General features: G+C 50.8%; 1 protein-coding gene across 2 annotated transcripts in view; it reads right to left on the bottom strand.

Moving 5' to 3' along the window:
* PDE4B (phosphodiesterase 4B) overlaps positions 1-25,244 on the bottom strand; it is a 157,676-nt gene that overhangs the window by 79,242 nt on the left and 53,190 nt on the right. Inside the window, exon 1 of one of the 2 annotated variants that reach the window (XM_066192995.1) lies at positions 9,211-9,975. The exons of the other annotated variant lie outside the window; for it this stretch is intronic. Coding sequence (XP_066049092.1) covers positions 9,211-9,257 — 47 coding nt within the window. The 5' untranslated portion in view covers positions 9,258-9,975. Of the gene's footprint in view, positions 1-9,210; positions 9,976-25,244 lie in introns of those variants that run through there. 2 annotated transcript variants of the gene reach the window in all.

Below are 25,244 nucleotides of genomic sequence, written 5' to 3'. Positions count from 1 at the left end.
ATCTCTCCAGCAGCTCCAGGTCCTGCTGCAGTTGGAGCCCAGGGCTGGGGCAGCTCTGCAGGTGGGGCCTCACCTGGGAGTCCCTGCAGGTCCCCCCAGGCCTCTCCTGCCTCCTTTGCTGCTTCCAGCCCCGAGCTCCTGAGAGCTGCTCTGCCTTCCCAGGGAAGACGTCAGTGCTGCCCTAGATACCGAGGCTGCTGCTCCGAAGGGTCCTTCCCGGACTTCCACTTCATTTCCCATGTTATTCCCAGCATTTGTGGGTTCATCCTCCTTTCACCTTTCCCTCTACCCACGTCCAGCCCTTCCCAACTCCCTCTCCTTCCCCAGCAGGCAGCAAACCGAGTGTTTGTTTATCACTTCTCCAACCTTTGCACGCCAGGAGTCCTCCTCAGCCCCTGCAGGCCTGGATCCCTCCTGGCCGGGTGATCCTGGATCTGCCTGTCCTTGTGGGATCCTCCAGGATCGCCCACTCTCATCCTCAGCTCCGCTGGTGGGAGCCTCAGCTCGAGTACTCCAAGTTGTATTCCGTGCTCTCCCAAAAGCCAGAAATATCCTGGGTGTCCAAGGCAGCTCCTCTCCCGGTTCCCTGAGTCCCAGGAACAATCCCAGTGATCCCAGCTGCTGTGCTTGGCTCCTGCTGGGCCTCCCAAACCCCAAAGCCCCGAAATCCAACCCCTCCCCAGCCAGGGAGGCACCAGGAATCTGCTGCCTCCAACGGGGCAAATCTGCTTCTTCGGCAGCTTTCCTTGGAAAAGTTTCATCCTCGGGGAGACAGAACCCCCACCACTGCCTGGGCATCTTTTCCAACCATATTTGCTTTTCCCAGTCCTCTGGGGTTTTTTTTTTTGTATTCCTAGAACTGATTAATGTAATTCCTATAATCGCTTGATATGATCAATGATTCTGTGTAATCATCGAACAATGCAATGATTCCAGGAGTTTGTATCACCAACCCACCACGTTCCCTGTATAAAAAAACGACTTCATAAAGGAATCTAACCCTTTGGATTGAGAAAGAAACCAGGGATAAACATCAGGTTGGAATATCCTGGAGCTTCCAGGGAACACTGAGCATCTTTCCCTCCCGGTGAGTGGGAGCCCAGCCTGGGACCTTTCCTGGAATCCCCCAATCCCTGGCATCCAGCAGATCCCTGGGAAGCAAAGGGACACGGAAGGGAATTGCCCTGATCCCAAATTCCACACGTGCCGTCTGTATCACAACCCCGAATTTCCTGCTGATCTCCAACCCAGGCAAACCCAAACAGCCAGAGAAAGGAAAGGTGGGAATCTTCCATCAGAAAAGTGGGAATTTTTATGGAGTTTCAGAGCTGTGGAAACCACCACAGCATTTGGTTTGGTTTTGTTGTTGCTCCTTACCGGAATTGTTCGAGTTTAGTTGGAATTAACATGGAAATAAAAATACCTGAGGGAGGCACAGAAAAAATGCCTTCAAACTTCCCACTGCAATCCCAGGGACAATTCCAGAGCCGGGCCAAGTTCCCCCTGCTCCGGATGGATCTGCCTGGAAAGTTCCCGGAGAAACCGAGTTAATTTTGGGAATAAAGCCAGGAATTGATTTCAGGAATAAACCCAGGAGTTGACTTTGGGAATAAACTCAGGAATTGATTTCAGGAATAAACCCAGGAGATGATTTCAGAATAAACCCAGGAGCTGATTTGGGAATAAACCCAAGAGCTGAATTTGGGAATAAACCCAGGAATTGATTTCAGAATAAACCCAGGAGCTGAATTTGGGAATAAACCCAGGAGCTGATTTTGGGAATAAACCCAGGAGTTGATTTGGGAATAAACGCAGGAGTTGATTCAGGAATAAACCCAGGAGCTGATTTTGGGAATAAACCCAGGAGTTGATTTGGGAATAAACGCAGGAGTTGATTCAGGAATAAACCCAGGAGCTGATTTTGGGAATGAAGCCGTGGCAAAGCTGCAGTGGCACAGCCCCACCTGCTCCCCCCGAGCAGCCTCCGGGCTTTGGTTTCCCTCGTGTTCCCTCCTGTGAAGTTCCACGTCCCAGTGGGCAGGAGAGCCCGGGGCGGGTCAGGAGCAGCCCCCTCCCCACCAAGCCCCGCGCCTGACTCAGGGATGGTCCTTTGGAAGGGGATCCAAGCACGGGCCGGAGCCTCTCAGCATTCCCAAGGGCCACTGAGGGAAAGCAGGAGCACGCCGGGCTCTGGGAGGGTTCCCTGCCCGCAGGATGAGCGTTAAAGGCATTCCCAACCCAGACCATTCCAGGATTCTGGAATGCCGAGGGGAAGGCAGCGCTCTCATCCCAGCCAGGGGCATCAGTGGCTTGCGGAGTTGTCCCAACCTCTGTCTCCCAGGTTTTTTTTGCCCCCTCATCACCAGGATGAATAAACTTGGGAGTTTCATTTCCCAGAGCGAAAGATAATCTGATTTATCCCTACACGATTTCCCCCGTCCCTGCCGCGTCCCGAGGCCTCCCCCCGGCCACGTTTCCCCCAGGAATTCCCATTTTTCCCAGCCGTGCTCCCTGCGGGCTGAGGAGACGCTGTCGGATTTCACCGGGCGGGTCGGAAGAAGCGGGACAATCCCTGAAAACCGCCCGGATCTGCGGGATGAGGCTCCCGGCAGGAATCCATCAGCTCCGTGTCACAGCTCGGTTCCCGACCGAGCTCCTTTTGCAGCATTCCCAGATTGAGACAATTAACACGTTTGTTCCCAGGCTTTTCCTTCCAACAACAACAAAAACAACAAGCTAAAAAAAGGAGAGAAACTGCTCTGAAAAGGCTCGCAGGCATTTTCTGTCCTAGAATTTAGAGTTACATAAAAAAAAAAGAGACTTCTAATAAGAGTTTACATCAAAAGAAAAAGCACCAAAAGCAGCCAAGTAACTGGGGCTGCGGAGAAGGAGACCCTACAAACCGATTATTAAACCCTATAAAGTGATGAATAAATCCTATAAAATGATGAATAAATCCTATAAAATTATTAAACTCTATAAACTGAAGAATAAATCCTACAAAATGATGAATAAATCCTATAAAATGATTATTAAACCCTATAAACTGATGAATAAATCCTATAAACTGATGAATAAATCCTATAAAATTATTAAACTCTATAAACTGATGAATAAATCCTACAAAATGATTATTAAACCCTATAAACTGACGAATAAATCCTACAAAATGATGAATAAATCCTACCAAATGATTAATAAACCCTATAAACTGACGAATAAATCCTACAAAATTATGAATAAATCCTATAAAATGATTATTAAACCCTATAAACTGACGAATAAGTCCTATAAACTGATGAATAAATCCAATAAAATTATTAAACCCTATATAGTGATGAATAAATCCTATAAAATGATGAATAAACCCTATAAAATGATTATTAAACCCTATAAAGTGATGAATAAATCCTACAAAATGATGAATAAATCCTATAAACTGATGAATAAATCCTATAAAGTGACGAATAAATCCTATAAAACGATTATTAAACCCTATGAAACGATGAACAAACCCTATGAAACGATGAACAAACCCTATGAAATGATGAACAGACCCCATAAAATGATTTTTTATTTTCCTCGCTCCTGAACCTCTCAGGGCTTCGTTCGCCTTCCTCCGCACCCTTCACGGGGTTTTGGAACCCGACGGGCAGCCAGGGTCGGCCCTGGCTTTTCGGGCTCTTCCCAGCCCACGCCGCGCTGGGATTCCGTGCCAAACTGAACCAAGGCAACGCAAATGCCGTGAAGGACGCTCGGCGTGCTCCCAGAGGTGATGGAACGGCTCTTTTCGCTGGAGTTCAAAGGTTTAGGGAATGATTTTCCGACCTTCATTTAAAAAAATAAAAAATCACAAAAAAAAAATCACAGTGCGGGGGAATGAAGGTGTTCTGTGATTAACGGTGGGCTCAGCCCTCTGGGTCACTTCCAGCTCGGGATATTCTGTGATCCCAGGATTCTGTTATTCCCTAATTCCATTATTCCAGGATTCTGCGATTCCATGACTCTGTTATTCCATAATTCCATTATTCTAGGGTTCTCTGATTCCACTGTTCTATCATTCCCTAATTCCATGACTCTAATATTCCATTATTCCATGATTCTATCATTCCATAATTCCATGATTCCATGATTCTGTGATTCCATCATTCCATAATTCCACGATTCTATCATTCTACCATTCCATTATTCCCTAATTCCATGATTTCATGATTTATGATTTTATTATTCCATCATTCTGTTATTCCCTAATTCCATGATTCTAGCATCCTACCATTCCACAATCCCACAAGTCCAAGCTCCGGGATCTTTCTTTTTGCCGTGTCTGCCCTCCGAGTGAGCAGCAAAGACTTTCCCAGGCTGATCCCAGAGCTCTGCTCTGGTGGCATCTGGGCACCGAATCCCTCTGCCGGAACCCAGAATTCCAGGGCAGAGGGAACAGGATGATGACGATGAAAGTTTTGGGATTGCAGTTTGGAGGGAAAGGTTTTCAATCACACCCGGATTCCTTTGAGGAGGCTCGCGTTGAAGTCAGGAAAAGCACCGGAAAACCCTTTGTTTAGTTCTCAGGATTAAATTTGGGCTGAGCTTTGGGCTGGGGGAGCGGAGGGAACTCCCCAAATCCACCTGCCCTGCCCTCCGTTGGGAAGGGAACTCGGGGGCCACCTGGATTTCTCCTGTGCGGAAGAGCTTGAGCACAGCTGGGGATGTTGCCAGCCCCTGGAAAAGCTCTTCCATTCTTGCCACCTTCCAAGGGGATAAATTGGAGGGGCCTGCCTCAGCAGGAGCGGGGAGCTGCTCTCGGGATGGCAGGGCTGGAAACCACAGGCTGCGTTTAAACACAACAATTCCCTGAACTTCTGGGATTCTTTGTGCGTGACAAGCTCCAGGTCAGCAGGAAGCCCAAATTTCCCTTATTAAATTTCGTTCCTTTCTGCTGGAGAGAAAGAAAGAAACCCCTTTTCCATCGTGGTGCTCGCTGAGTGCCTGAGATTGCCTAATCTGCCAGGGAATTGGAGCTGAGAGAAATCCAGATCCCAGTTATTAGCCCCTGCAGAAGAGGGTTAGGAAAGAAAGAAATCCTGATCAAGCTTTCAGAACGGGAATCTGCATTCCTAAGCCTGCTAAGAGGCGAGGGTGGGAAAAGCCCCAGAAGTTCGTAGAAATGCTGAGAGCTGAGTTTGTCTTCACAGGATCCTGGGATGGTTCAGGCTGGAAAAGGCCTCCGGGAGCATCGGATTCCATCCCCTGCCATGGCAGGGACACTTCCCACTGGCCCAGGGTGTTCCAACCTGGCCTGGGACACTGCCAGGGATCCAGGGCCAGCCACAGCAAATCTGGGAATTCTATTCCAAGGCCTTCCCACACTCCCAGCCAGGAATTCCATCCCAATCTCCCATGCATCCCTGCCCTCTGGGAAGCCATTCCCTGTGTCCTGTCCCTCCCTCCCTTGTCCCCAGTCCCTGTGCAGCTCTCCTGGAGCCCCTTCAGGCCCTGCCAGGGGCTCGGAGCTCTCCCTGGAGCTTCTCCTCTCCAGGTGAGCGCCCCCAGCTCTCCCAGCCCGGCTCCAGGGTCTCCTCTGGAGTTGTTCCAGCAGCTCCAAGTCCTCCTGGAGTCACAAGAACCCAGGGGAAGTCACCCTGGGGGTTCCCGCTCATCCCCGGCTGTCACCCCTCCCTGGGGATGCTCACTGGAGACACCAAAGCCAGGCTGGGGAGCTGCTGCTCCATCCAGGCCCATCCCAAAGTGTCTCTGCAGCCAGAGAGGACTCAGACCTCCTCAAGAAGCAGCAGCAGGAGGAGGAGGAATAGTCTGGAAAAACCAGCTCTGTGTGCACGACAGGCAGAGATGTCCGCGAACTCGGCTGAGAAGTTTCCCATCCCGGTGAGGCTCCCCAGATTCCCTCCCTGGAAGAGCAGATAACGGATGGAAATCTGGAAATGCAAATCCGTCAGGAGCTGCCTCTGCCTCTTTATCTCCCGCCTTTCAAAAGCAGCGGGAAAACACAGCCAGGGACGAGCTGAAAGGACAGAGCCTGAGGAGAAGGGAAAGGTCACTGAATCCCAGCCCTGCTCCTGCCCAGGGATCCCTCCGTGCCCGGCTCCCCGGCCAGCCCAACGCTGCCAATTAAATCCCGTCGTTTTCTCCCCCGGTTCCCTCTCAGGCAGGCATTGTCTCTGCTGCAGACGCAGCCAGCTCTTTGTGCTTCCTCCAGGCGCTCGTGAGCGCAGGAGAAATATTTGGCCTCTCCTTTCTAAAACTGTGCCTACAGATTTCGGAGCTCTGTCTCTCAAATCTACCTCCTGCACAGAAATCGTCGCTTTGTTGGAAATCCTGCCTATTTATAGGAGGCTGAGGGATTAATCCGCGAGGAAAACCACGATGGTTTAAGATCCAGCTGAAATCCAGGGGAAAGCGGGTGACTGGAAGGTTTAACCCCACAGGTCTGGAGGGTGTTCCTTCCCAGAGCAAACCTTGAGTGTTTTGGAAGTCAACAGAAAAAATCCGAGTGAAATTTGTCCACGGGGTGAGGAGGGGATCGGGCTCTGCTCCCAGGGAGCAGCGACAGCTTCAGGGAGTCCCAGAGGAGGTTTAGATTGGATATTTGGGAAAATTTCTTCCTTTCCTGCCCAGAGCAGGGGCGAGTGCCCATCCCTGGAGGGATTTAAAAGCCTCGGGTGGCCTTGGCAGCGCTGGGGGACTCAGTGGTCTCAGAGGGCTTCTCCAAGCCCAGTAATTCCATGATTCTGGTACCACCTCATGGAAAACCCCTCCAGCCTCACATCCAAGTGCACCATCTCAGCGTGCAGCAGGGGAGCTGAGGGAGTCAAGGTCAGGGTGACTCCTGGTCCCGTGGTTGTCACTGCACCGATAAATGTGTTTCTGTTCCAGCAGGACCTGTCACTCCAGCCGCTATCTGGGAGCTCTGGAGCACCTCTCCGAGATTCCTGAGCTGCCACAAATCCCGGGATTTGGCCCCACCACTTGCTATCAGGACAGAGTTTCTGCTCCCCGCTGCCAGAGTTCAGCAGGGATCAGGCCGGACTTTGGAGGCACCCCCGTGGACAACGCCAAATTCCCACATTTCTCCAGCAGGAACTGCTGTGCTGGTGCAATCCCAGTTCCCCAAAATGTGTCCCAAACGCCGTTCCCACCCCTCAGCCCAGAGCAGAGCCCTCCCCTCTGCACCCCAAAAGCCGCAGTGACCGGGGCCCCGCATTGCCCACGAGGGGAGGGAAGCCACCAGCTCCTCCCCTGGACCTGGGGGAGAACGTGGAAGCTAAAGGACATCCACGGAATCATGGAATGGTTTGGAAGGGAACCTGAAAGTTCCTCTGATCCAAGCCCTGCCACGGGCAGGACACCTTCCCCTAGGCCAGGGTGAAGATCCGATTAAAAATCTCCTTTGGGATGACGGGACAGAGCAGGGAGAAGCTCTGGAGAAGCCCAAAAACATTTATTCCAGAGCAAAGAAATCCCTGAAGACATTTCAACCAGGAATTCATGAGGGCTCTGGACAGCAACCAGGAGCTTACCCAGGCCTGGTTTAGCCGGGCTCAGTCTGACTCCAGCCAGGCCAGCACAGGCTTTGTTTTCACCTGGGCACGGGCGAAGTGAATTTTTTGGGGATAACTTCATCCCTTCCTTCACAAACCCACACCCTGCCAAGGCTCCCTTCGAGCTGCGCGCTTTGAATCACCCGAAACTTCCCTGAAACGTGAAATTTTGGATCCCACGGCTGTGATCTGTCCCGGACCCCATCCCTGAGCACTTCCCCTGGGGGGATTCCGGGGCTCCTCAGAGCTCGTTTCAGTTCCTAGAGCTGAAATTCTCTCTGTTCTCTCGCGGCCACAGAAACGGCGTTCTCCTTTCTCCAAAGGAAATGCATTTTCCCCAGAACTTCCTGGGCCCTTTGGGCCTTGATTTCATCCATAATTAACGCACGAGGTCTCTCCTCTTCCCTTCACTTGTAAATTTGGCAAAATCAATGAACGCTTCCCAACTCCCATTCCTCTTCCTTGGCTTATTTGGGCTCCTTCCTCAGGAGGAACTTTCCAAACCAAACCAACAACTGCCCCAGTGACACAGCAAGGGGAAGCCAGGGGAGAAATTCCAAGGTAAGTTGGGTTGGATTTGGTGTTAGGAAGAAATGTTGGGAAGGAATTCCTCCCTGGAATGGATTTCCCAGGGAAACTGCGGCTGCCCTTGGACCCCTTGAAGTGTCCAAGGCCTGGGACAGTGGGAAGTGTCCCTGGATGGAATGGAATGATCTCCAACCCAACCCATGCCAGGATTCCAGCATTTTGAACCAGGCTCTGCATTTTCCCTCTTCTCCGAGTATTTCCCTTCCCGTTCTCTCATCCCTGGAACTGCCCACAAGAGGAGCAGGACGCGTCCCGGAGAACCCGACCCCAGCACCCAGCACCTGGATATTTTTATTCCTCCGTACAAACATTGACCTGTAGGTTGATCGCAGAGCCACGGCGACACGACTGAAAACCCACAATGAGATTACAGGGAGCAAACTCTCTGCAAAACCAGAATATTTGCGTGGAGGTGAGACCCCAGAACGCGGGATTTGAGCAACCTGGATGTAAAATAATCTCTGCATTCCCACAGATTCCATAGGTTATCCACGCTGGAACATCACACCACCCAAAGAGTCCAGCCCTGAACTCCACCAGCGGGTTTTTACCCCTAAGATGAGGTTTTGGTGCCGTCTCCCAACTCCAAGGTGGGAAATGCCTCGGGAATGTCGCTGTCCTCTCCCTGTGGCCCTGCCCCGGCCCCGAGCAGAGGCAGCAGCAGCTGCTCCATCTGCTCATTAAAATGCAACAGGGAGCAGGAGCCGAGGTGGCACCACGGAATCGCTCCAGCGAAGGACGTTTTAGGGACTCATGAATTTTTAAAGGGAAACTGAGGTTCATAAACACCTGGGGAAGGAAAATAAACCAGGACAAGAGGAAATTTTCCATCCTTTCCCCAGCCCGTCCCCACAGTCCCCGTTCGGAGGCGTCGCGAGGGCGCCTCGGATCAAACTCCGGGCAGGGGAGACCAGAGGAGAAAACATCCAGCAAACCCACTGCTCCAGGAAGCCCCTTATCCACGTTCCCATCCAGCAGCTGCTCGCGAGGCAGGAAAAATCCTGATTTCCCAGCTTTTGTGCCCAGCAGAGCTGCTGCGATCAGGACAAGCCCGTGGCATACTCACCAAATCCACGAATGGCGGCGGTTGGGTAAAATATTAATATTTAACATCTTCCCAGCTGATCCTTCTCCTCCAGCATCCGACAAAGAGTCAGGGCACGTCCTGCTAATCCCAAACTTGGGTCTCTCTGGAGTTGGCTCAGTGGCACGGAGATGTTTCCGGGAGTTTTGGTTCTTTGGGATTTACGTGGCAACTCCCCCTTGCAGGTGGATGTCACTTTCTAGAGGAATGCAAATGCCTTGGCAAGCAAAAAAAGTGGGGGGGTGCCTGTGGAACAGCCTCTACGGACTCCCAAATTTCTTCATCATTTCTAGCGGGAGGAAGAAAAAAAACACCGAATCTATTTCTGGCACCCCCCTTGCCTGCAGCTTCCTGCTCTCATTTGTATAATCCCTCGCAGTGATCCCGAGACAAGGGGGGGAGAAAAAAACAAACCAAGACGCTTTTCCAAGCTGCGGCAACATCCCCTTTCTCTCCTGTTCCTCCTTTCCAGGTCACATCCCTCCTTCCTCCGGGAGCCGAGGCAAAGTTTTGTGACGCCGCAGAAGCCCCGCAGGCGGGTCCCTCCCGCGGAGCATCGGCGGGGATGCGATTCCCGGGACGCGGCGGCTGCAGGTGAGGAGTTACGGGCAGCGGGCGGCGGGCTCGGCCGGGAAAAGGCCTGGAGCGTCCATCCCGCCAAAGCACCAAGGGCAGGGAAGCTCCGCCAGCTCCCTGCCAGGGGTCACTGCCAGCCGAGAGGGGAGTGCCCCGCGCTGCTGTCACTCCCCCTGTCACCGCTGTCACCCGGCAGCGGGGCTGCGCCTCCGCACGCCTTCCCACCCCTGCCCGTCCCCATCCAGGTGCTGCCGCTGCCGCTCCTGCGGGAAAATCCCGGCGGCGGGGACCGCGCCAGCCGCAGCCTCGCCCCGCGCGGCGCCGCCGGCTTTGTGTGTCTGTGTCTCTTCTCTCTCTCTCTCTTCTCTGCATAAAATGGAATTTTACAAGATTTACAAGATCTAAATCCCGCCGCTCCACATCAAACCCCGGCGCGGCTCCCTGCTGCATGGAGACGTCAGGGGTGGGTGGGAGATGGGGCCGCATCCGCTCGGGAGCGGCTCCCGAAATTCCGGCCCCCCCCCGCTCCAATCCTCCCCCTGCGAGCCCCCCCGGAGCCGGGAGGGGACCCGGGGACACAGGGAGGGCTGGCAGAGCCCAGCATGGACGGATGGATGGATGGATGGATGGATGGATGGATGGATGGATGGACGGAGGGGAAGGAAAGCGCTCCCAGCAGCGCCGGGAGATGGATCGGGAACGCTGGCAGGGCTCTGCCCCGCCCGCACCTCGCGGGGGTGACAAAGGTGACAAAAGGGACCCGGTGGGGCCGGGCGGGAGCGGCGCTTCCTCCCCTGGGCGAGGACAAAGTTCAGCAGGCACAGGAACTTTTCCCTTCACCGGGTTTGGTTTGTTTGGGGTTTTTTTTTTTTTTTTCTTTTTTCCATCCTCCCCCCTGAAGTCTCCAAGCGTTTCACCTTGACAACCAAAGGAAGGGATTCGATCCATCGGCCGGAATCAAAAGGGTCGGGAAAGGGGAATAAAGGGGGGGTTTTGTAGGTGATGGATTTGTAGGGGTGACGGAGAAATTTCATCAGCCTTCAGTGATCCGTAAGATTGCCCGTCCCCAGAGGGGACAGCAGGGGACAGAGCAGGGCTCACCCCACGGATCCCAGAGGATCCACAATCCCCCCTCCCTGCAGTGAGCTCCCAGCCGGAAAGGAGGAACGAGGAGCTGGTTCAGCAATTAAGATGCCAAATCCAATTTAAAACTCCAGGGAAGGGGGAGAGTGGCCGTGTCATTCCATTCCCACTCAGACTCCCCAGCTGCTCTGACACACTCAAAGCTGAGGAAAAGCTTTTCCAGGCTGGAAAAAACTGTGTGGTTCTCTCCTCTAACTGCGAGATGAGGCATAAATCCGTATTTTTGTTCTATTGACGTTCTTGATAAAAATATATATATATATATATAAAAAACTTTATAAAAATCGGGGCAAATGAAAGGTGCAAGGCAAAGATCAGGATGGAGCGCGGACGATCGGTATTCCCAAAGTTCGCACCTCTCCTTGGCTTTGCTCCAGCTCCATTTGGGTTTGGCAGGAGCCAGTTTTACTCGCAGTGGTGAAGGGTTTTGTGGAGGCCACGGAATTCTGCCTCTTATCCATGAAAAAGGTGCCCAGCGCCCATGGATGGAGGTAAATACACAGATCCATCGACATGTCCATGGGTTGGGACGGAAGGGACCTGAAATCCCACCCCACTCCATGGACAGGGACACCTCCCACCGTCCCAGGCTGCTCCAGCCCGACCTTGGGCACTGCCAGGGATCCAGGGGCAGCCACAGCAAATCTGGGAATTCCATCCCAGCCCCTCCTCACCCTCCCGGCCAGGAATTCTATCCCAAAATCCATCTAATTCCATTCCCTGGCAGTGGGAAGCCATCCCCTGTGCCCTGTCCCTCCACCTCCCACCCTGTGGAAAGAACATCCGCCACCCTCTCCTCACTGTTCTCGGGGGGGAAAAGCCAAAAATGAATCCTCTGCTAATTCGGGAGCGGCCACTTCCACGAGCTGTTGGTTTTTCCAACCCCACCATGCTGCGTTTGTACGTTTTCCCTCCCCATTCCCGTTTTTTTCCGGCGTCTCCCTTCACAACCCAGCCTTTCCCTGCATCCAGCACCCCCAGTTTGACGTGGAGAATTGCAGGGATCGTGGCAGTAATCACAGGGTGCCGGGCTGGGAAGGAGGATAATCATTCCCCCGGGATTTTCCTCCTGGAGTTTCGTAGACACTTCGATAATTCTCCCGAGGTGAAAAGCCAGGGATTGCAGGATCAACAGGACGGGAACGAACAAAACCCCAGGGCTGGGATCAGAACCCACCGGGCCTCCCTCCCTCCCTCCCTCCCGCTCCCACACGCTTCCCCAAATGCCCAAATTGCTCATTTGGATCTCCAGATTCCGCCTGTTTATTAATTAGCCTTTGCAAGCCCGTGCTAACGAGGAGCCTCCTCCCACCGGGCCATCCTGGCAGCCCCAACATTGCTGCTCCTCCGGGGAAAACTTCAAACATTCCCTGAAAAATCGCACAGAAACCGGAAAACCAGCCCGGAATGGGGTTGGTTCTTTTTTTTTTTTTCCACATCTTTAAGCGAAGTTACATAAGGCAGCCCCTGCTCTCCTGCTGCCTTGAGACTCTGCAGGCCTCCAGAGCTGGGGCACCTTTATTCCCTCAATCAGCAGCTCAGGAATGTTCCCTGTCCTCACAGCAGCCTGAAAAAAAAAAAAAAAAAAACAACAAACCACCCAGCAGAGGATATTTTGGGAATTTTGAGACGAACCAGAAGCACGGAATAAAAAAAAAAAAAAAAAAAAAGGAGTTTATTCCGTGCTCTGTCTTCCCGGATTCAAGACTTACCCCGGGGTAATATTGGGGTTTTCACCCCAGATTAACGGGGTTTCAGCCCAGCTAGAGAAACCCTAATTATGTTTTCTGGAGATCTTTTTCTTGCCCCTCGTTGCTGATTAGGGAATAATCAGGATAAGACACAAGCACCCCGGCTGGTCATCAAAAACCCACCCCAAAAGGAGCTTCCCCCGCGCTGCTCCTGACATTTCCCTGTCTGTTTTTCCCCCCAGCACCGACCCCTTTCTCCCAAACACTGAAATAAATTCCTGTTGTTTTTTTTTTTTTGCCACATTCCACCTCGGGGAGCACAAAGTCACTGACTGATTTGGGGATGGCTGCGATTGCTGGGGGCTCCTGAGCAGCTTTTCATTCATCCCTTCCTCGCTGGCCACGCCGATTGAGGATGATGAAATCCTCATTTGCAATTCTAATTCCCTTCTTTTCTTTCTTTCTTTCTTTTTTTTTTTCCCCTCAACGGGCTGCCCGAGGGCTCCAGGAATATCGCTTTGCCAACCCTTGCAATAAACACACCGCCGTTCTCCCGAAAAACACGCTTATTTCGGATCCTGAGACGCAGAGCCGCTCACAATAATCAGCTCGCAGCGCCTGATTTTCAGAAAATCTATGGGGGGTTTTTCAGAAATTTGGGAATTCTATCTGGGGAATAACGAGCTGGACCGACAGCAGGGTGGCTTGAGACCTGCAGGAGATCTGGTGTGCCAGGGGCTGCAGCATTAAACCCTGGAATGGTTTGGGTGGGAAGGGGACTGAAAACCCATCCAGTGGCACCTTCCAGGGACATTTCCACCGTCCCAGGCTGCTCCAAGCCCAGTGTCCAACCTGTGGGCACTGCCAGGGATCAGGGCCAGCCACAGCAAATCTGGGAATTCTATTCCAGCCCCTCACCACCCTCCCAGCCAAGAATTCCTTCTCAATTCTACCCAAATCTCCACTTTTTCAGTTTGAAGCCATTCCCTGTGTCCTGTCCCTCCATCCCTTGTCCCCAGTCCCTCTGCAGCTCTCCTGGAGCCCCTTCAGGCCCTGCCAGGGGCTCGGAGCTCTCCCTGGAGCTTCTCCTCTCCAGGTGAGCGCCCCCAGCTCTCCCAGCCCGGCTCCAGAGCTCTGGGGCAGCTCCAGGGTTCCCTCTGGACTCATTCCAGAAGGTTCCTCTCAGTTTCCAGAGCTCTGGATAAAAACTCTCAGGGGATGGCACAAGCACTCGGCCTTCTCCAGAAATGGGATCCCTAAAGGTCCATTTTCCGCAGGAACTTGCCACTCCAACCCACCCCGATCTGAGCTCCACAAATCCCACCCCAAGGCGCCCCCAGGACCATTCGCCTTCCCCAGGCAGACACATCGGCCTCCATCCTCCTCACCAACCCTTCCCATCCATAAAATCCCATTTTCCAGCAGGCAATTCCTCTATCCCAGGGATCCAGCGTGAGAGAGGAGGAGTTTCCAAGCCAACCCTTCACCCAGAGCTGGCCAAACTGAGGTGGGGGGAGTGGGACAGAGGCAGGAAAAGCCGTGCCAGGAGCAGAGGGAATAAAAACACGGAAAAAAAAAAAAAAAAAAAAAAGAGAAGAAGGAAAATCATCTCATCCCCGCAAAGTTCCTGAAGAGTTTCCAAGCAAATGACTCAATGGCGGCAGCTGCTGCGTGCAGAGGGGTCTGGGGCTGGCCGGGCTGGCAATTAACGAGTGTTTGCATCTATTTTCCATCAACACCAGCTCTGCTGACATCCTTCCAGCGCTCCCCGACGGAGCACAGCGAGCCCCGGGAGCTGGGAATGAGCAGCTCCCGCTCCCGGCACGTTCCCAGCGTCCCACCTGGATTAAATCCTCACCTCCCCTTTGGCTGCGTCGTCTGGGGAGGTGGAATTTCACGTCCCACTTTGGCTCCTTCCAACCTCTGGAGCTTTCACAGCTTGTGGGGAAGCTGGGGCAGGGATGTGCGTTCCTGTGAAGGTTTTGGCTTCTTTTTCTCTGCCAAGGTCGGGATTTGTCGTTGGTTTCGTGTTCGGACTTGGATGTTTATTAACTCTTATCTATTTACAGACTCATGGGCCGTGAGCTCTGACTAGCAAGTTGGAGAAACGAGGGAAAAATGCGTCCCTCTAACTCTTTCCAAGGTTATTGAAGTGATAATTACCCAATAACGAGGTGACACCTCTATCATTTATATTATTTATTATAGCTGACCCCTGTATTATTTATATTATTTATATAATTTTTTATAGGTGACACCTCTATCATTTATATTATTTATTATAGCTGACCCCTGTATTATTTATATTATTTATATAATTTTTTATAGGTGACACCTGTATTATTTATATTATTTATTATAGCTGACACCTGTATTATTTATCTTTCTGACCCAATACTCACCCCCAAGGCCCGCACTGGGGACCTTTTTCACCCAGCTACAGAAAACCACCCAAACCCGTGAAGAGGAAGGACCCCGACAATTCCCCAAATCCTCCATCTTGCCCCATTTATTACTCTACACTAAAACCTGAAATCCAAGTTTTTCACCCCGTGAGCTCACACAATATTATTGAATCCACCAGAGCTGTCACTGGATCTCGGGAGCCCGTCCCACGGCCTCAGGTCAAATGTGGTGTTGGCCTGAGGGTCAGCGCCTTTTAACACAGAAAGCCTCAAATTTCCAGCCTCCAGGGTTCCAGCAGGTTCCCAGCATGGAATTGATTCCAGGAGCAGAAACCTCCCCAAACTTCGGGCCTAAAGTGGAATTTCTTTGGCGCTGCACGCCTTTGGAGTGCGGATGTTCCCTGGGTCAGGGGAGCAGCAGTGCTGGCTGTTCTCTGGATGAAACCAAACGAAACAACAGGAGGAAAGAGCGGGAATTCACGGAATCAGTGAGGCTGGAAAAGCCCTTCGAGGTCATCCAGTCAATCCCTGCCTTGCCCCCAGCCCAGAGCCCCGAGCGTCACCTCCAGGAATTCCTTGGACAATGCCTGACACCCTTTCCATGGAGAAACTCCCGCTGATGTCCAAGCTGACCCTTCCCTCAGGCCGCTCCCTGGGAGCAGAGCTGATCCCAGCTGGCTCCTGCTGCCAGGGGCTCGTGCAGAGCCCGGAGTTCCCTCCTGAGCCTCCTTCTCTCCCATTCCCTGCGCCTCAGGACCCCTGATGACCTGGGACGAGCCAGCCCTCCCACCCAGCATCCTGAGGCTCTCCCAGCTCTGACTCTGGCTCCCTCTCCACCAGGGAATCCCTCTGGAAAAGCAAAATCCCTGCCCAGCGCGGGGATTCTCTCCCCGCTCCCAGGCCAGGAGGGCAGCTCAGCCCCTGGATGAGTGAGAAACCCCCAGCGTGGCGTTTCCAGCCCGGACATCCAAAGCTGGGTTTGGGTTCAGACCCCAACACCAAGATCCCCATCTCCACAAGGAGCAGGATGAGGGCTGGGAAAGGCCCTGAGCATCCCCAAACCTGCCTGGTTTCCCTGCACCTCCTGCACAGCGCTGATTTATCTGGGAATAAAATCGCTCTCTCTGCAGTAGGTCACAATATTATGACTTATCACCCCCCACAGGTGGTTGTTTTTTTTTTTTTCCCTGTCTCCAAGCCCTGAAGCTGCAGCTCTCCGGAGCTTTCCCATCTCCTGGAGAGAAGCAGGGGCTGGGTTTTTTGGGGTTTTTTTGTTGTTTTTTTGGGGTTTTTTTTACACATTTGGTGTTAAAACAAGCAGCTGACAATTCGGGAGCGCCACTTAAGGAGCGATTTCCTGCCAGGAGCCGGGGAAAGCAGCACTTCTCCTCGGATTGCTCCTTTCTCCTCTCCCCTCATGCTCGTTCCCATCATCCCTCAAGCTCCTCGGAGCACAAAGCCATCTGCAGGGGAAATGTTTCCCAACATTTCCCGTTCTGTCGGGTTTTGCGGCGGGGAGGAAGGCCCAGGGCAGCACAGGGAAGTTTAATCTTGTTTTCCAAAAGTTTCCTCACATAAAGCCTCCACACCCACCACGGCCGTGGTGATCCCAGGTGAATCCCAGGAGGAGAAGATCCCAAATCTTTGCAGATGGAGCTCCTGAAGCTGCCTGGTGGCAGCAGTGTCCCATCTGCAGCATCCAAAGAAAAGCTGGGAATACGAGGAGCCTTGGAGCAGGACACGGGCGAGGACAATCCTAAGCTCTTCACCCCCCTTTAACAAACCCCTCCAGCCCTGATTTTCACTCTAAACCAGCCCCCAAACCCTGAAAAGTTGGGAATCTTCAGCTTCCCAAACCCCTTTCTGACAACTAAAGGAGCAAAAACATTGGAAACCCACCAAACTTTGGGATTCAGTCCCACAGATCCTCCGGATGATGAGGTTGGATGAGCCTTGGATCAACCTGGCCTTGTGGAAGGTGTCCCTGCCCATGGAATGATATCAACTTTAAGGTCCCTTCCCGTCCAAACCTGTCGGGAACTCTGGGATCACTTCCTTGACACACTGACGCTCCCCTCTCGGTGACACCCCAAATTCCTGCCACAGAAAATCAACTCCTCTTGACAGCAGTGATTCTTTTTTTTTTTTTTCCACGGAAAACAACTCCCGCTCCAAGCCCCAGCAGCACATTAACAATCCCCCTCTCCCTGCACACTCAGCCAAGGCAGGAGATTTTGGCACGCTGGAAACTGCGACCATTCGCAACAGCGCTAATTTTTAAATAATTCGGGAAGAGCGGACGTGCCAGAACGTTTCCCGGAGCTAACTGCCCGCGGCTGAGCTGAGCTTCGGCATGCAGAGCCTTGGAGCTGCTCTGCTGGGAATAAACTGGATATTCCTTCAAACTCCACCTGGGTGCACCTGTTCTCCAAGGAGGCTCCACAACGAACTCCGAAACCACCAAATAATGGCTTCGGGAATCCCCTCTGCAGCTCTGCAGGAGCCCTTTGGATCTGGGGGGGAAGTGCAGCTCCCAGAGTCCCGATTCCCAGAGTTCTCCACGTCCCACATCCACACAAGGGGAATTGAAGAGTTTAACCGTCATTCCCTACCCCGTGAATATCCTTATCTCACAACAGGGAGAAGAGAGGCTCTTCCCAAAGTTTTCCCAAAAAAAACCCCCTCCACTCACACAGGAATGTTTGGACTCTGGCGTCTGGGCTCTTTCCAAGTTGTCGGCCCATTCCCTATGGTTTTCAGGCTGTTTTTATTGCTCCCATTTCCCTCATTTTCAGCGGAATGGAACTGGGAATTGTCTCCCCTTGGCACTGCTCTGCCCTTTCCCTGCATCGCACCTGCAACACATAAAAACAACTATTTCCAAACTAGTCCCAAAATCCTGGAATCCTGGAATGGTTTGGGTTGGGAGGGATCTTGAAGATGATCCCATTTATGGCCAGGGACACCTCCCACTGTCCCAGGCTGCTCCAAGCCCTGTCCAGGACAATTCCAGGGATCCATTCCAAGGCCTCCCCATGCTCACAGAGAGGAATTCCTTCCCCAAAATCCCATCTAATTCCATTCCTCTGGCAGTGGGAAGCCATTCCCTGTGTCCTGTCACCCTGTAAAAGTGTAAAACCACTCTGACTTCCTCATTTACCACGGAATTCAATATTCCATGAGAGAGCAGAGCTGGAATTCAGCCCAGGGCTGCCATTCCTGGCCGCTCCTGCAGCCCCACATCTTCCAAGAGCCCTTGGAGCACCAAGTGACCTCACGGAGCTGAGACACCGGGATTGGGATGGGGCCACCACCCCTTCCAGGAAATTCCAACAGCACCTGGAGCTGCTGGAATTGGTCCTGAGCCTCCCAATCCCAGGAAAACGGGAATTTTCAGCCAAGTCCCCCCTCTCTCCTGGGAACGGCGATGGCTTTTCCCTGCAGGAGCCACAGGAATGCACGGTGAGCGCCGAGCATTTGTTTCCTTGGAAACAAAACCCTTCCAACCTCCGGCGCACACAATCCTCGGGAAAAAAGCAAACTCTGTAATTAAACCCAAGGCCCGGCTATTTTTAGCCCCCCCCGGCCCGAGATGCGAAATCCCGACTGTTTCATTAGGGATGGAACCCAAGGAGAACACATTCATCTCCATCACGAGAGGAGGGAATATCTGTGTGTCCACCCAAACAATGAACCCACGGAGCTGTGATGAGGAAAAGAATTGCTTCGGCCTTTGGAAAGAAAAAAATCGTTTGGAATATTTGGGATTTTTTTTTTTTTTTTGGGAGAGGGGGGGGATGCTCTGAGCCGGGGTTAAAAGCAAAACTTGAGAGAAGCAAAGGAAACCTTCAGGTGACCAACCTGAAAAATCGGGGGGGGAGAATTTGATTGATTCCCTGGAAGGTTGGGCTTGATCCTGGAGCTCTTTTCCAACCCTAATGACTCTGGGATAACGGAATTAGATCATGGAATCGGGGAGTTTAATTGGAAATATATTGGCCAATCCTATTGTGCTGATGAGACCTCCGAGGTTTTCCGGGAGAAAATCTGCAATTAAAGGGATGCCAATGGGACTCTATTTAAAAATCACCTGAAAAGATCGATTTGGAAGACGCCACCCTGAAATTGAAAAGAATCTGCCCTGAAATTTAAAAGATTTGACACTGAAATTTAAAAGAATTTGCTCTGAAATTTAAAATAACTGACCCTGAAATTCAAAAGGACTCGCTCTGAAATTTAAAAGATTTGACGCTGAAATTTAAAATAGCTCAAGCTGAAATTTAGAAGATTTGACACTGAAATTTAAAAGAATTCTCTCTGAAACAGAAAATAATTCACCCCGAAATTAAAAATAATTCAACCTGAAATTTAAAATAGTTCAAGCTGAAATTTAGAAGATTTGACACTGAAATTTAAAAGATTTGACACTGAAATTTAAAAGAATTCAAGCTGAAATTTAAAAGAACTAACCCTGAAATTTAAAAGAACTAACCCTGAAATTTAAAAGAATTCAAGCTGAAATTTTAAAGAATCGACCCTGAAATTTAAAAGAATTCACTCTGAAATGTAAAAACATTCACTCTGAAATTGAAAAGATTTCGATCTGAAATTGAAAAGATTTCACTCTCAAATTCTACCGTGAAGTTGCTGTTTTCTCCACGCAAGAAATATCAAAAATCCCGGAATTATTTCTTCTCCAAATCTGTAATTTTGAGTCATTCCCCAGCTCCACTGCTGGGTTCGATCCCTGGATACTTCTCGAAATTCCAGGATATTTTTTTTTGCTGTGCACTGAGCAGATCATCAACCACTCCTGTTAAATGTGACTGTTGGGCCGCTCAGGGGAAATAAAACATTAAAAACAAATTTATCAGATTAAAAACCGGACGAAAGACGCGAGTTACAGAATCGCAAAAAAAGGGCAAAAAAAAAAAAGAAAAAAGAAATTCATCCACAGCCCCGAAGTTTGATTTGTTCCCTGGAGATTCTTCCCTTGGATTTGGATGGATTTTCCTTTCCCTTGTATAAATGTTTGGAAAGGAGGAAGATTTATCCTCCGCCCTTCACGTTTTTGGATTAAACATCGCATTTCAGAGGGGTTTTGGTGTTTTTTTTTTTTTCCACCATAAATAGAGGAATTTTCAATCAAAGGAAGCATCCCGACACTTTTGAGCTGAAGCAGCTGAGGTGAAGCACAGGGCAGGGAATTTTCCGGCTTTTATGGATAAAGATTATTGCGCCTGAGGTCGGAAATGAGCTTAAATTTTCTTCTTAAAACACAGTTTTAATCTCTTCAGCACCAAAGGAGTGCCCTGGGAGCCATCCCAGCCACGGAGAGGAGTCAAATCCGAAGTGACCATTTGAAAATACAAAACTCGACTGAAACTCTGATTTTTTTTTTTTTGTGGTGAAGGGCGGGATGCTGAGCTGCTGGAATGTCAGGAATTCCCAAGGGTTTCAGGGTCTGTTGTGATTTCATCCGGATGACAAGGACGGCAGCGAGCCAGAGCAAGTCGTGGATGTGCAGGGAAGGGAAACGTGGGTCGTGGAAGAACAAAACCAGCATCAGTTTGTCTCAGTTCAGCCACTGGAGCTGATTCCCTTCGGAAGTTCAGGAAAAATCCCTCCCCCAGAGGGTAGCAGGCACTGGGATGGGAATGGGCACGTTCCCAAAGCTCCCAGAGCTCCAGGAGGGTTTGGAAAACGCTCTCAGGGTGGGATTTTGGGATTGGTCTGTAGGGCGGGAGTCGGATCAATGATCCCTGGATGTCCTTCAGCTCAGGCTATTCCAGGATTTCATGATTCTCGCACATATTCCACATCCAAATTTTCCAACAACTCCCCCAACACCTCCAAGAGGAACCTCTGAAACCTCCAAGGAGCAATTCCAGGGGGGAGCAGGCTCAGCTGCAAAATTATTCCTGAATTTAAGAGAACAAAAAACTCGGCCTGAGCCTGATTATTTTTTTTTTTCCCCAAGTTTTCCACATGAGGAGCCCAACTAGAAACCCCCAGGCACCAACACCGGTGCGTTTACACATAAAAACTGGGAAAATCCAGGGAATGTTTGGCTTTTTTAGGATTTGGAGAGCAACTGGAAACTGTTTAGTCCGGAAATGGGACCAAATTCCTAAAATCGGATTCCAATTCATGAAATCAGATCCCGGGGAATAAAACCAGAACCAAACAAACGGGACGGGATCCCTCCTCCAGGAAAAAGTCACCTCGGGATTAATGAGCTGCTAATTGGACACGACAGGAATTCCACCCAGGGGGCTTCCAGTGGCCCTAATGAGGCTGAGGGGAGGGGGAATTAATTAATGAATCTCCTGCAGCCCCTCCCTGCCACTGCAGCTGCCATGAATAATTCAGTTTGTTGGACACATCCAATGGATTTTAGTCCCAGTTTCCATGAGGAATTTTGTCCTCCCCGTGTGGAAAACCGAAATGAGGAATTTGTTGTGTTTTCAGCTGGTTTGTTCCCGTTTTTAACTCTTTCTATCCGAGGGAAGCTAATTAATCCAATTACCTTGGACTCCAATTAAATCCTGTGGGAATATCATGGAATCTTGGAGTGGTTTGGATTGGAAGGACCTCAAAGCTCCATTCCCACCCCAGGGACATTTCCAGGATCCCAAATTCCTCCAGCCTGGCCTTGGAGAATTCCAAGGATCCAGGGGCAGCCAGAGCTTCCCTGGGAATTCCAGCCCAGCCCCTCCCCACCCTCCCAGCCAGGAATTCCTTCCCAAAATCCCATTTAACCCTTCAGGTTAAAGCCTATCCCTGGAAATCTGCCTCAGGAAGGTTAAAAATTCAGGATTAATCAATCAGGGATGGTTGGAGACGTGGCCAAAGGCAACTGCTGGGATTTTTTTTAGGAAAATTCCAGTTTTCCTAAAAAAAAAATGAATCCCACAGGATCAGATCCATGGCTCCCAGTCAGCACTGGAGCTCCGAAACACTGGTCAATAGATTCTGCTTTTCCAAATTTAATTCCAAGCCAAGCTTCCCCACCCACATCCACGAAATCCAGCTCTGCTCCCATCCCTTAAAGCCCTGCCTTTGCTAATTGCCCTGGCAGCTCGTTAGGGAGTTAATTAGGAATTCCACCCAGCTGAACGCTGTAATTTACAATTACCACGTCCATGACATCCATCCATAACACGCTGTTCTTAGGACATCAAATGTGCCGTGAGTATTACAGATATTCCCGGGAACAGCTCCTAAAATGGGTGGAATTCCAAGAAACTCAATCCCAAGAAACTCAATTCCCAAGGAACTGATCCACAGAAATCCGCAGCTTCTCTTTCCCAGGAATGTTGCTCACCTGCCTCGTGTTTTATTTTTGCATCCAGCCAAAGCCTCTGGATGCAATTCCCACCCCAGTTTTGTGGGATCCGTGAATTTGGCAGCCATTCCCAGGATGCCGTGGAATCCGTCAATTCCCGGCGTTTGGGATGAGCTGCTGCACTTGGAATTCTCAGTTAAATCTAAACCAAATCTTCAGTCAGACCCAAGGATAAACCATTCTTGGTGAGAATTTCACGGCATTAAATGAATGTTTTATATTCCGTTCATTATTCCAACTGATGGAATTCCAGATAAAATGATGGAGACCACACCCAAGGAAAGCATGGAACAACTCCCCAAACCCCAACCCAGCTCTGTTATCACAAAGTTCTTTTCCAAAGTAATTTAGAACCAAATAATTTGATGGGAGCTGGGAAGTGGGAGGTAAAACCCGGATTGAACAACACCTCCATCAAAAAACGAATTTAGAGCCTTTTCCAGAGGCCAATCCCATCCCAAAATCCAAACGCATCCTGATCCCCTCTCTGGCGATTCAGATAACAGCACGAAAACAAAATTCCTCTTTTATTTGTTTTTTTTTTTTGGGAATCCAGGTGGATTATTTGCTCCCGGCTCCACGGGAACCTGCCGCATTCGGGAGGCACCAGCTCCGTGTGGGAGGCAGCAAACGGAATTGTGAAGCCTCCGTGCAAACACAACGCGAAGGAATGAAAATAACGGCGGGGATGAAGGGCAGGAGCTTTTTTTGCTCCCGGCGTTTTTCCAAGAGGGGATCAGTTCCCAGAGGGATGAAGGGACGGCAGCTTGAATTTGGGAAGATCCTTGAAATCATTGCAGCTCCTCCCGGTGACTGGAAGGTTTGGATGGGTTATTTTATGGGAATTTGGGGATTTCAGGGAGGTTCTGGAGTCCCCATCCCTGGAAGTGTCCAAGGCCAGACTGGAAAGGGCTTGGAGCAGCCTGGGGATGGTGGAAGGTGTGGAATGGGATAGGATTAAATTCCCGAAAAACCCAAACCATCCTGGAATTCTGTGAAGAGACTCGATGGTCTTTGAAGGGCTTTTCCAGACTCAGCGATTCTGGAATTTCACAGACAGAAAGCATCCCGAAATTTTCCAAATATTCCTCCCAAACTAACACTAAAAAAAACACAAAACCCCTCAACTTCCAGGGACAGCTGGAGATTAAAGGGTTTGCTTGGAATTTAAAAAAAAATAGAATTTCCAGATGGGTTTCCTGCAGCACAGGGCGGTGGGAAAGGGCTGGAATTCCAGCGGATGGACCCGCTGGAATGATGGGGAAGCGAGTCAGAGGTTTGCTGTGCACCTTGCGGGGACATTCAATTATTTCTTTTCCATAAAAGATGAAAGAGTTGTAGCTGGAGGTTAAAGACATCACCAAAGGCCATAATAATAATAATAATAGGAATAAAAATAATAGGAATAATAATAATAGGAATAATAATAATAGGAATAATAATAATAATAATAATAATAATAATAATAAGAAGAAGAAGAAGAAGAAGAAGAAGAAGAAGTTTCTTTTCCACCTGACATCTCCAATCCTGGAATTCTGCTGAGCCTGGTAAGGCACAAGTTCCCTTTTCCAAGAGAAAACGAGTCATTCCTCCGGAACTCACAATATTCCCCTCCGAGTTTTCAGAAGAAACAGGAAAGGTCTGACTTTATAAAATCGGGATTTGCTGGGGCCGAGGGGACTGAGGCACTGCTGCTGCCCCTGGTTTGACTCAGACGACACCGAAATGGGATTGGGAACACAGGGAGATCCCTGGAATGACAGCTCAGCTCCAAACCTCCGCTTGTTCCCGTGCTTCCACAGATCCTGAGGGAAGAGAAGAGGGAAAAGATCCCTCTCCATCAGGAGCAACGGTCCCCTGGGCACTGCTCCAGGAATTCCAGATTTCTGGAGCTTCCCAGAGCCTCAAGGGGCTCCAGGAGAGCTGGGGATAAGGGATGGAGGGACAGGACACAGGGAATGGCTTTAAGCTGGAAAAGGGGGGGTTAGATGGGATATTGGGAAGGAATTCCTGGCTAGGAGGGTGAGGAGGGAATTCCCAGATTTGCTGTGGCTGCCCCTGGATCCCTGGAGTTCGCCAAGGCCAGGTTGGAGCCACCTGCTCTATGGAAGGTGTCCCCACCCATGGGTGGGATGAGCTTTAAGGTCCTTCCCAACCCAAACCAGTCCGGGATGGAAAAATCTCCAACTGCACCAAATGCCGGGAAAAAGCAAACTTCCCAAGGCACCAAGAATCACATAAAAATTGGGAAACGGTGGGCAGAAAACTCTGCCTGAACTAGGGAGCAACGAATGGCTGTGACCAGGCTCCTTCCCCAGCCGCTCCTGCTTCCACAGGGCAGCAAATCAGGAATTCCCAGCTGGAGATTTCCCAGTGTCCTCCTCCTTCTGGGGCAGAGGTTGAGCTCTCGCTGCCCCTGTTCTGGGAGCAGAAGGAAACCAAGTTATCCATGTGGGTTCGGCATCAGGAGCTGCAGGAACATCCCGAATTCCAGGGCTGAGCCCTTCCCTGACCCCACCAGCCCAAACCCACCTCCGATCCCAGCACAGGAAATCTCCTGTGCCCTCCCCATAAGCCATTCGTTTGCGTTTTCCCAGGAAAAAAGACAGGAAACGGGAATGTTTGACTCGTTAGGATTATCCCTGACATCTCCAAGTCTTTCCCTCCAGGTCTGCAGCACAAACTCTGATTTTCCCTGCAGATCTCCAGGAAAAACTTTGCATCCAGCCACACGTCACGAGCAGAGACTAAACCAGGACTCAACTCCGGGCCAAACCAGGGATCTGGGAAGCAAATCCCAGTTCCAGTGGCAGGTTTGAGCTTCAAATCCCTGCCTCGTCATCCCTCCACCCC

The sequence above is a fragment of the Chamaea fasciata genome, unplaced genomic scaffold (genome assembly GCF_029207755.1).
Source record: "Chamaea fasciata isolate MVZ Bird 193981 ecotype frontalis unplaced genomic scaffold, bChaFas1.0.hap1 SCAF_10, whole genome shotgun sequence".
In the NCBI taxonomy this organism is placed as follows: domain Eukaryota; kingdom Metazoa; phylum Chordata; class Aves; order Passeriformes; family Sylviidae; genus Chamaea; species Chamaea fasciata.
Note: the sequence above shows the minus strand (reverse complement) of the source record. Positions and strands in the feature narration are given on the sequence as shown.